This window comes from Colossoma macropomum, unplaced genomic scaffold, assembly GCF_904425465.1.
Source record: "Colossoma macropomum unplaced genomic scaffold, Colossoma_macropomum, whole genome shotgun sequence".
Taxonomy (NCBI): Eukaryota; Metazoa; Chordata; class Actinopteri; order Characiformes; family Serrasalmidae; genus Colossoma; species Colossoma macropomum.
In genome coordinates, this window is record NW_023494786.1 from 12,375,993 (window position 1) to 12,388,158 (window position 12,166).

The 12,166-nt window shown below is 40.4% G+C and overlaps 1 protein-coding gene across 6 annotated transcripts; it reads right to left on the reverse strand.

The window, feature by feature from the left end:
* Positions 1 to 165: 165 nt before the first annotated feature.
* Positions 166 to 11,743, reverse strand: nlrx1 (NLR family member X1). 6 transcript variants are annotated; one of them, XM_036560989.1, is made up of 9 exons: positions 11,633 to 11,743; positions 9,071 to 9,199; positions 8,901 to 8,970; positions 8,709 to 8,794; positions 6,786 to 7,408; positions 4,715 to 6,138; positions 2,880 to 2,966; positions 2,348 to 2,599; positions 166 to 1,778 (listed from the first exon to the last, which is right to left on the reverse strand). In XM_036560989.1, exons 2-9 carry the CDS (start codon positions 9,174 to 9,176, stop codon positions 1,424 to 1,426), a joined length of 3,003 nt encoding a protein of 1,000 aa, XP_036416882.1. In that variant the 5' UTR covers positions 9,177 to 9,199; positions 11,633 to 11,743; the 3' UTR covers positions 166 to 1,423. The 6 variants fall into 6 exon arrangements, with proteins under 6 accessions (XP_036416882.1, XP_036416903.1, XP_036416895.1 ...); XM_036561010.1 differs by lacking the exon at positions 11,633 to 11,743 and adding an exon at positions 11,483 to 11,626 and having other exon boundaries at positions 8,709 to 8,791; positions 8,901 to 8,967; XM_036561002.1 differs by lacking the exon at positions 11,633 to 11,743 and adding an exon at positions 11,483 to 11,626 and having other exon boundaries at positions 8,901 to 8,967.
* Between the last annotated feature and the right edge of the window lie 423 nt (positions 11,744 to 12,166).

Below are 12,166 nucleotides of genomic sequence, written 5' to 3' on the forward strand. Positions count from 1 at the left end.
CTGAGGTTTATGAGGCAATATCCCAGACAACAGACCCAGGTGCTTTTATTACATAATACCATCTAACTGAAGATCTGAAGAACCAAAGTGGAACACCTTGATTACAAAACTACTGGATTGAATCGAAATAAAAATCAGGCTTCAAATCAAATAAGGAGTCAGATAAAGAGGAAGTCACTTCTTTTATTTAATTTTTCTGGATTTACTTGTACATCCACATAATTAAAATAGAGCCATCTTTTAGCAAACTGAGATCAAAGGCACAAAATCTGGATTTGACACAATTTGAAAACTTTTATAAAACATATCTTGCAGGTTAGCACCGAAGGGACGGCTTTTAAAGCTCATTAAATAAGCCAATTTAGAACAGTTACACTGCATCCACTGAAGACAAAGCAAACACTTGTATGGGTCAGTAGACTCCTATGGCTTATAAGAAAGCTTATGTTGAGTATTGCTTAACAGCACTTGGCTGAACATTTCAGTCTGACACACAATAGTTTTAACAACAATACTTCATGCATTATGGTGAAAAATGTAACGTATTGTGAAAGAACACACTAATGTATGAAGGTCAGAGAACCCCCCTTCATTTATTCAGTTTCCAGTCAAAACAGCCATTATGTACAAGTTATTCATTTTTCAGGAGATATTTCCAAAGAGATTAGATACGAGATAATCCACTTGTGTAAGGAAGGGGAAAGTGAAAGGAAAATAAATTAAAAAAAAAAAAAATGATGAAGATACAGAGAAAGTGGAATTCTAAACAACCGTGCAGGTCCTAGTAGACCACCAAAATGGTCACCATCAGATAAACAGGACTTAAAGCTTTCATCTTTCAGAGAGAGGAGAAAATCAAGCTCCACTCTTACTTCAGATCTGAAAAATCCACAGGTGTTTCTGTTGTTCCTTCCACTGTGACGACAATGGACTGACCACCACCAAACCTCAACGCCACTGAATGTGTTTGGGATTGCTTGAATCGTGAGAAGGAGAAAATGCAACCAACTTCTAAGACTGAACTTTCCCTGCGTATTTCTTTGAAAGCAGGCCTCCTGAAAAGAATGGAAGCTATAATAAAGGCAAAAAGGTGGACAGACTAAATACTGAAAAATGTAATATTATATTTAGTTATTTTCTGCTTTTTCCTAATGCTGAAAAATACTTGTGCCTGGAAATAAAATAAACAAAGATTAGTCTCTGACCTCTGCACAGTACTGTCTGTACATTTACAAGCATGTCAACAGTTTTCGTCAGTCTTATTGCATATGAATGTATAGTGATGGAAATGCATGCTTTCTCTAATTTTAATAAAAAAAGGCTATTAATGCAAAGGAAGACCATGGCACTCTTATACAGTATTTGTAAACAGCATGTTAATTATTCCCCTAAGAGCACCTCTGTACAGTAAAGCAGTCCCTTGTCACTTAGCAGCAGGTTTGGTGCCTGTGGCGCTGCCTTTCTCCAGCATGCGCAGGGTCTGCCTCACTACACTCTCCACTCTGCGGAAGTGCAGCTTCTTCCAGAAGCTCGGGTGCTGCTTGCGGCCCCACTCCAGATCCTTCAGAAAGACCAGCAGCTGTTCCCGAACACGTTCCCTCTCCCAGGAAAGCGAGTTCTTCGTGATCACACTCAGGATGGGGTGCCAGTCCTCTGAGATGTCCGAGCCCTCAGTCACTGAAGCCAGGGCCTTCACCCGTCTCCCACCTTTCTCCTGAGGAACTCCACGGACGTGCAGCGACTGCTTCCCCACATCGGTCAGCTGGTTCAAATACAGACTAGAAAAATGGCAAAAGGAAAACAACTCGGTCACATCAATACATGACTGCAATTTGAAGGGCCCATTATACGGAAAAAACACATTTCATTGCTTTTTTAAAATAAAAAATTTGTTGTACTATATAAACATTGTTAAAGTTTCAAATGGTACTGTTCCCTCCTCAGTCCCTACAGTCCACATATGGAAATACAGGTTGCCAAAATGAAAAACTATTAAACATTGTGCTGTTCTTTTGATAAATGCCTCAATCTCAAAAGAAGGATAGGTAAGATAGTCATAGCATAGGTCCAGGGTTAAATCTTAAAGAAAAGGTGTCATGTCAGCTGTTTTGCTATTTACCAACGACAGACAGCATTTCAATGTGCATACTGTATTGTAGATTATTTAGTTTATTCGAATCACGTCTGCCTTTTAAGGGCTTTGTTAACTGTGCTCTTTACAAAGTGATATAATCACAAAAAACAAACATTATTAAATTCTGCTTGGGGCCCCACTCCAGGTCCTTCAGAAAGACCGGCAGCAAACGTTCAAACTGTAGAATAAAATAATGAGTACAGTAATACTCACTGAACTGTGTGAATGCTGGGGTGCTCTCGGCAGGCGTCGACCAGTGCAAGTGCTGCACTATCGCCAAAGTTGTTGTAAGCCACGTTCAGCTCCTGTAGTCCAGTATGCTGGCTCAGCCTTGCAGCTAAGTCTAGGGCAGCACTGTCCCCAAGGCCAGTGTGCATCAAAGACAGCTTCTGCAAAGACTGGTTACCAGGCAGAGCATCCAGCAGATGGGCAGCTCCTCTGTCCAGCAAGGAGTTGTCACACAACCTGTAGCCAGAGCAACTGGATTAAAGTTTAAATACAACGAACAATACAACCTATAATATTAAACTTTGATTTTACATTCCTGAAATAGCAGTGGATATCTGGCTTATTCATTTCTACAATGTGTACTGGATTGCTTTTTCAATCGAGCTTTCCATTCATTGCACTAGAGCAGGCAAACAGAAAATCATTCACCTACATTTAAATAAAGTTTCAAGGCTTACAATTTACCTTAAACCAGGACATTGCAAAACAAACAAATTGCAGATAAAATCCACCTTACTGTAATGTTTTAACTGTACAGTTGGGTTCAAGTAGCAGATCTCGCAGCAATATGCAGGATTCAGGATCCAGGCTGTTAAACTGCAGGCTGAAGACAGTACAAACAGATACATTCACAGCTATCAAAAAATCCACACGCATACCATTAGTTTCTCCACTTCCTCAGAGAGAAAATTAAAAACCAATGAGGTTAATCTGCTTATGCAGTATGCACTGATTAGATTCTGCTTCCTAAGGTCCCTTACCAAGCCCATTTATTAAAACGATAAAAAATAGTTTATTAGTTGTAGTAACACTGCAGGCAGTAGCAGCATTTAAACAAGATGCAGTACACTGTCATACAATGTACAGCTAAGAACTTACCTTTAGCAGTCTCACACAATACACAGAGTTAGATGTTCACAATAAACTTCAAAAGGCCTCAGGTTGTCCAACCACAAACAATTGTTAGGCTAAAACATCCATAAATTAATACAAACAAAGCATTTTCACACAGAGCTTTATGCAAATCCGCAAAACCATTTGGGCTACTCATAAAATGAGCTGGGGTACAATAGAAATGCACTGTAAAGGACTACCAAGTATGTCCTACTTCTCATCTAATCAACTCAAAAACACTGTAATTGACAAGAATTATGTCAAGGGGGGTGGGCAATATGACAATATGTTGTCATATCATGGTAAATTATGTAACAATACACCATAATACTATTTTCTGAGCATATTGTGGATATCATAATTAAAAAAAACATTGACCAATGGCATGTTTCATTACAAAGAGAGCATAATTAGTTCTGATCACCTGGATTTAGTGCAGCACATTATGTGAAACGTTAAATGAAAGTCATTGTAAAAATCTAAAAATCTCTGATAGTATTTTCTTAATATGGCACTGCTGTGCTGGTGCATTCTGTCTGTTCCAACTATTAGTGGGTAGTATGGCCAAAAATTTATCTAACGATGAAATGAAAATTGAAATTAAAATTTCTGATGATTTGATATTATATCAGGTTATGAATATGCTTTATGGCAAAAAACTAACAGTGCTAAATGTTGAGACACATCTTAATTTCTACAAACTAGTAGATGGCTTCTTATTGGGCAGCTTTTTGTTCGATTATTCTGTTCCACCTTAAATAGAGCAGCAGTTACATTCTGGCACCTGTACAGATGCTTGAATGCAATTGCTGCACAATTTAATGTAGAACAGGAAATTCAAATAAGAAGCCAACTTTAGCTTTGCCAAACTTCATTTGTCTCATACGTATATCCCATATACTCATGCCTAAAGCCGTCAGACACTGACTTCATATTCCATATTACAACAATCACGCTATCAGCAACAGTTGGTTCACAGCTTACAGGAGCCAGCAGACGGCAACACCATCTGGTGAAGCTGACTGAGTTAGGCAGCACCTCGACCAGGCCTCACTGGACTACTTCAGATGCAACAGATTAAACAGCAGAAGGTGATTGAGGGTCTTGAAACATCCCTGGCTTAGCCACCCAGCCAAAGGGGATAAAGTTAGTGTGGTTTGCACTGTTTCTCATTGCATTATCTGCACTTATTTGTGGCTTACCAGTAAAACGGTTATGATGAAACTCTGACTAACTTACCTGACTAACTTATGGACCCTCAGAAAAAAAAATTTTGTAATGCATATCTTGTATTGTGAAAATGTCCTCAAGTATTGTGATATTGTATTTTGGCCATATTGCCCACCCTTAGTGTCAAGAACATACAACAGCAGACAAATCATTTTCTGAATAAACCCAAATGTTCCAAGCTTGTAAGAACAGTTTGCTCTGCTTAATAAACAGAAAATTCATTCTCACTTGAGGCAACGTGTGTTATGGAAGGCAGGCCACAGCAAGTGCAGCAGTTCTGGAGTGATGTGGCAAGAGGAGAGGTTGAGCTCATCCAGAAGGAAGCTGGAAAGTGTGCAGTCCAGCACTGAACTCAGCACAAAGCACTTGAGTGGGGTCATGCGCACAGTGGACAAGTTGATGACTTTGACAGACTGCAGCACTTCGGCCGTGAGCCGAGGGTTCTGGAACTCGTACAGCAGAACCAGCAGATCCATCAGCTCCGCGGGAGGCTGCTGCTTGCGGCTCTCCTTGATCAAATGCTTCTTCAGCGATCGAGTGATCTGGGCCACAGTGGTGCTCTTGATGTCACAGCCAAGTTGGTCCAGCAGCCTTCTGTTGCCATAATGAAGGAGCCCTCCCATGAAGATTGGGTATAACTCAAAGGACCTCGTGTCAGCTTCCTGCTCTGGCTGTGGGCCTTGCACTCCCAGCAGGTTTTGCTCCACTTGATCTAGAACGTCTTCATTGAAACTGTCTTCTGAGCGGAACATCTCCGCAGCCATGGTGCTGGCGATGCGACCCTTGCTAAGATTACTAACTCGATCGAAAAGTTTCGGAAACAATTTCAATAAGTTGAAAATGGCAAAGATCCTCAAAGGTATGAGCTTAGATAGAATGCTCATTATGCTAGTGATGTCCTCGCTGGCTTGTCCAACGACCTCCGACACCTGCTTAGTCACCTTCTCCAGAGCATTCTTGTTCTCACCAAGAACGACATACAGGGCAGCCAGATACTCCTGCATGGCAGGTATAGCAAAGACATAACGTTTCTCACCTGTCTCGGTAACCTTTCGACTATGTTCAACACAAGGCACAAGGAAGAAATCCAACACATCTGTGCGGAACACCGCCAGCTGCCGAAGCTCTTCATCGGTTTTGGTCTTTCCGCCTATCCACTGTTCTAGGTCATTCTCAGTAAAGTATGTGCGCTTATTGGTCACTCCGTCAAAAGCCAGTTTCCCTACGGTGCGGACCACGTAAAGCATTAATGAGGTCTGGTACTCCTGCGAAGACATGTCTCCTGAGGCCAGCACCTCTCCTCCAAAGTTGAGCCTCAGGAAGCTTGTGTAGATACCAGTAAGAGTGCGAATAGGTGCCTTGGCATCAGTAAAATGAAGGAAATGAAGGGTGGCACAGGTGAGCCAGCAGTACGAGGGTAAAAAGCAGGCTGCTGCTAACTGGCTCTCTCGCTGCAAATTAAGGTACAGCATCTCTATTAAAGATTCTGCATCCTTGCCTGGCTTCTCTCCACTTTGTAGTAACAGTCTGCTTGTGAAGTAAGCTCTCTGGCGGTCAGGATCGTCGAAACCACAGATTTGAGCATAGCGGTTCACATACTTCTTAGGGATACGATCTACAGCAGACAGCCTGGTGGTGACCAAAATGCTAGCCTGAAAAATATTTAATTTGAGTTAAAACCATTCCTTGCTTACACTGATACTGAATTACATTCATTTCAATGAGATTTGCTGTGATGAGCAATTACACACCATGTGAAAAATTTTAATAACGTCACACAGAGTTCAACTTCGGCGAACTTAGACACACAAACTTGTGTCTTCAACCAGTAGAGCTACTGCTTTGGGCTGTGGTGACTAAGAAGAAGCAGCCCTCTTTTATAGCAGCACTGAATATGCAAAATGGATGAAATGCTAATTTAACTAGTGTCTAAGAACAAACCTTTTAACATTTGTTCACCACCTGCTATAAATAAACAAAGAAATGAAATGAAAGAGACACTGCATGATGCATGGTAAGTCTGGAGACTGTTGTTATCTTTACTTTTGCGATTTTACTGTGGCAGGCCTAGGCACTGGGTCACTCCCCCCAAAAAAAAACTACAGCTTGATTTCCCCATTTTCAATTATAAGATCTGCTAATAATATTACAAGAGACAATACTAGTGCAAAGTTTGATCAAGCTTATTTTGCATGATGAAGCTAACTTTAAATGTCTAGTGTGACTGCTTTGTGGGAAGTAGTGCACATAGCTATACAAATGTACAAGGAAAACTTCAATATCAGAACCTTACACTTACCTCAGGTAGGAGGTACTTCCTCAGCAGGTTTACAACAACAGCTCCCGATGAAAGAGCCTCGTTAGGATCACTACACAGTTCAGTGGAGCCAATCCTAAAGTCTAAATTCATCTTCTCCATGCCATTGAAGATGAACAGGACCTCCCTAGCCTGATTACTATCTCCACTGAGAAATGGTGTCCTGCGAAGGTGCATGTACTTTCTACCCACAAGGTCTCTGAGTGATGTAGGTTTGGACAAATGACAGAGATCTTCACAAGAGAAGGGCACCATCAACTTGAACTGGGACAGTGTCAAGCCAGCGCACCAGTCCAAAACAAGCTTGCGGACAACTGTACTTTTCCCAGTACCAACAGCCCCATAGAGCAGCACGTTAAGTCCTCGACCATGATTTCCACTCTGACTTGAGTCAAAGATTTGTTCAATTGTGAGAGAATGGCTCTTTGATATATTTTCCTTGAAGGGACTAATAGAGAGGCCTCTTCCCTCCCCTGGGTTCTTCTCCAGAATGAGTGGGTCTACATGCATGGTCTCGGGAGAAAAGTAACCCCCAAATTGCTTCTCTTCCTGGGGCAAGTGACTGAACCACAACATTAACTTGTGTTTGTGGATCTCTACGGGATCTGTGGTTCAAACATAAGGACATCATTGAAAGAAGACAATGTGTAATGTCACTGAACACAAAAATCAGTCTTTCATTACTAACTAAAGGTGGTGGAGAAGTCATTCTCAAATTAAAATATGATTAAAGTAGGACACTATGAGTTGGTCTGAACAGGGATTAGACTACACAGCCCTGGACTACACAGCATCCTGAATGGAGATCCTCCAACTCTTTTCACACCTGCATATTCAGTGCAGTGGATGTTGTCACAGTAAGGGGAACATTACACCAGTGGCGCTGTTTACGAATGAGAATAAGGACTCGCATGTTTTTACATTCTTATTAAGGATTTCACTCAAATTTTCATGAAAGATGTTGTTCATTAGGTGGACTGGTTTTCATTTTCAGAGATCAGCAAGTTTGACAAAGTCTACATTAAAAGTAGCTACTGACGCTACAGCTTCTACGCTGGATAGTTGAAAGGTACTGATTTAAAGAAGACAAAAAGAGAAATGTGACAATATGAATGTGTATAATATGAACAAATTGAGATGTTAACCTTAGTTATCTGAAGTTAGGTAGATGAGTCAGTGAACTGTGTGGACCACTTGCTGAGTTCTGCGTAGCAACTGCATTGATCAGTACGTCTTGACGCTTTTCCACAGTAAAAAGTTAGCATTAATATAAGGCTTAGGTTGGCTTTTTACTCGCCAGCTTCCTTTTAGAATTTTCTGCATTTTCCCTTAACGGTGCAGCAGCTATGTTTTAGTGCCAGTTAATTTTCTGTTCCACCTCAAAATGTGAGGTAGTTATATTCTGGTGCCTTAATATGGCACAATGTAACTGCTGTACCAAACAGTCACCGGGCCATTTACATAATACAACCATCAGACAATGAGCTAAAACTGACTCCATTAACTTTATTCCAAACCCGCACTACATTGACTATTTACTATAGTAAAACATTAGACAGCTAACTTTAGCTAACCTTGTTGGCATACTTAATGTACCTTCCTGGCCAAGCAGGTGGTTCTCAAACAAAAGCTTGTGGCTCTTGAAAAGCTTACTCCTCTCTGACAATGAAAACTGCTTCATGAAATAAACATCTTTCATGGAAAAAGTAGGTAAAATCCTTGACCAGGAATCTGACCCAAAGTGCCAGTTTTCCAGACATGGCTTAAGCCTAATCTTGGGTTCAGTGTCAATGAAGAATTACCATTGAAAATTCTTTTTAGTCTGGGCTTAGGTTAAATTTGGGTCTGGCTCTACATATCAGACATTTGCTTGTTGTTACAGTTAATACTGTACTATTAACTCACCTATGTTAGATGTACCAGAACAAAACAACCTCATACTGAAACAAGCAGATGAACTCCATGCACTTCCATAACTGCTTATCCACCTGCTGAGGACAACAGATTTATTAAACAGAACTCAAACACTATAAAGATGTGAACAACTCACTGTGTAAATATAAAAACATGGGATCACTTTAGATCATGTTATCTTACTCAGGAAATAAGATGGGCCCTGCCTTTCTGACGCCATAGAAGTCACCCGGTGGAAGGCTGAAATGAACTTCTGATAAAAAAGATGATGATGATTAGAATGCAAATCAGTGAAATAGAGCTTGCATGCAAATCAGGAGTGAACTCATTTGACTCAGTAAAGATAAAGGTACTTTTCTGTGTAATGGCTGGGTGAGGTTTGTGGGACACATCTTTTTGTGCTCCGCAGTATCTCCTCCTTATTACTCCTGTTCCAGTCTTCCTTCCAAATCGCCACATTGTGCTGCTCTTCAAGACACCACCTAAAATAACAACACTTTTTAAAGTAAGATAGCAACAGTCTTTAAAATGCACTGGAGTTAGGCACAGTTTTCAACCCACAAATTCAGCACAAAAAAAAACAGATTTCTCTACATTTAAGAATCCACTGCGCCTCACAATGAACTGCACTGTTTGCAAAATACATGCCAGCTTGAATTAACAGTAAAGAAACTGCAGAAACATAAACTGTTATTTAGATACTTCTGTTTTGTACACTCATTGGAAACTTTATCAAGTACTCTAAATGTGTACTTTTTATGCATGCAGTTACTAAGAGTAGCCCACGTGTAACAGCCACCCTACCATCAATAAAGAGGGACCACCAGAGAACCAACAGATTGTATTTGGATAGTGGATCATTCTCAGCACTGCACTGACAGTGACAAGTGTATCATGCATAGCTGTGTTATTGAAACACTGTGTACACATACTGTTGACTACTAGACACACCTACCTTGTTGGTCCACCTTCTAAAGATGACTAAGCAGGTGTACAGGTAGATACTATAGTTCATCTTATTCCATGTGTAATTTGTGACAGTCTTCCAACCCTTCATTGATGGTTTGTTTCTGGACACAGGATCACAGATTGCAGGTATTTTTTGTTGGTTGACTATTCTCAACCTGTACCAGCACAACACCTACTAACATGCCACCACCATGGTGAGAACATTACCCTAATAATATCTGCTCAGTAGTGGTCCTGTAGTAGTTTTGTTGCTTGGTTGAAACAGATGGGCTACAATTAGTAACTAAACCTACAAGCGTGCACCTTCCTGCTGGAAAAAAAGACCATTAGAAATATTAGGATTAAAACCTGATAGTTTTGCCTTCTAATAGGAATTGGCTTAATGGTTATCATTAGAGACCACTAGCTTCCTGTAGGACACTAGATCCTATTAGGAAACCATAAAATGCATCTGTGCGGTATGGCGAAGTTTAATAGCACAACAGAATAGGTTTTTTACGATACACAATATCCCTGCTGAAAAATAAAACATAGAAACCAGTAAGTGTTTCTGTTGGTTCCTGGTGGTTATGTAATGTGTTCTGGCTTTTCCTGCTGGGTTGATATCGCAATGTAAAGGATCCTAATGGTTTAGCACGTGACCTATGACTGATTCCAGATGCATCAGATTTCTGAGGTTTCTGAGTATCCTGCAGGATCCTCCCAATTCCCATTAGGAAGCAAAAACCATTAGGTCCTAATGGTTCTAATCTTTCTTCAGCAGGGATGTCATGATATTTATTTTTTCTGACATTTGATAAGTTAGAAAATACAAAGTAGTACCACATTTTAAAATCCTATCAAAAACTATGAATCCAATCATTTGTGTTCAACATTTTACACGCTGTGCTGCACTAAATCCAATTAAACTGCATTAACAGGACTCCTTTAAATCAAACATGCAGAACAGAAACTTTTAATGATATCTGCGGTTCTTTTCAACACGGATATGTTGTAGGTGTTTCTAATAAAGTGAATCCTGAGTGTAGATCTGAGGTGGGTGTACGTTAGTCCTACCTATCAAACTGGGAGCTCAGCAACTTCGTGTTCATTCATTTACTGAAAACCTCAGCTTCCGCCAAATAATTTTAGGTTCTTCCTGTTCTTTTTAACGATGTGTAAGTGCAGTGTGACCCATGAGTAGTTTTAAAACTGTTTATCTGGGCGACCAGAGAGAGCTACCCCAGTACCCCACATACATTCAAGAGAAGGTTTATGCAGCAAACGGAATAACGACAGACAGCCACACAGACCAGAACAGCTGCAGGCGTCTGTTTACCGTTTACAGAGGACACGAGATTCAGCCACTGGGACACATAATTCTGCTCATTTTAGACAAAGACCTCACATATCTGAACAGACAGTATCTAACCGTGAATGTTAACGCTAACCTACTGAACCGTATGTACCCCAAGACAGTAACTACAACCACTGAGGACAGTGTAGGTTAAGTCAACGGAGCTACGTTAGCTTGAGTTGCTAAGCTACGCTTAGCATAAGCAATCATTATCTTACTGCACTGTAATGCCGTTGCTAATGACTAAGCCTGCTAATGTCAATAATAAACGATAAGGTTTTTATGACAGTAAACTCGGAGTCTCCCTCGCCATGCAGGAGGAGGCGACCTGTGTTTAACTTTAAGCCTATTGATTTGGGTTGAGGACTCCTGACAGACCATAGAGCAGAGGAGCAGCGACCTCGTACTGCGAAAGCTTAAGAGTAAATTAGCGAATTAAGGAGAGTTCACGTTAGCTTACCGACGCTTGAGCGTTTTTCCGTTGAACCTCCAGAGTCATGGTGTAAATAAATAACTGTCTGCCACCCTGAAGTGCGGTTAGAACTGCACGGTCACCAACTCAGACTGACTTCCTGTTCATACAGAGGAGAGAAAACCTCTCTTTACTTACTGATTCATGCCTTCACTTGTTCATGTTGTCTGCCTGATTACTCAAAGTCAAAGACATTCCGGCGCGCCCAGAGTTCAATTTATGTCCCATTATCTTTTTGAAAGCAATAAAGTAACATTTTTATTTCTTGTAAAAAATGAAGGGATGTGTACCTCACATTAAAATAAAGTAGTTAAAATGTTTAAATTAAATGGACACAAAAACACAAGTCTACCTTATTGTAGTGATTTTGGGCTGTCCCACCTCACTGACATTAAATTTCTCTGAAATGTATTCATTAAAATCTTTATTACAATGTTATTTTGTTTATTTCCAAGCAGTTTATTGTTAAAGGAATTACTTTTCCCTATTAATGTATTTAATTTAACAAAAACAATTCCGTGCAACCCTGTTCCCCAAACCTGCTCCCCCTGTGAAAAAAATGGAACATTCCTTTTATCATGATATAAACAGGAATTTGCATCATCGTCTGGTTTTCTGAAGAATCACCATGAGACGAGTGAGCACTGAGCGCTCTCAATCTGTTTTCTCAGT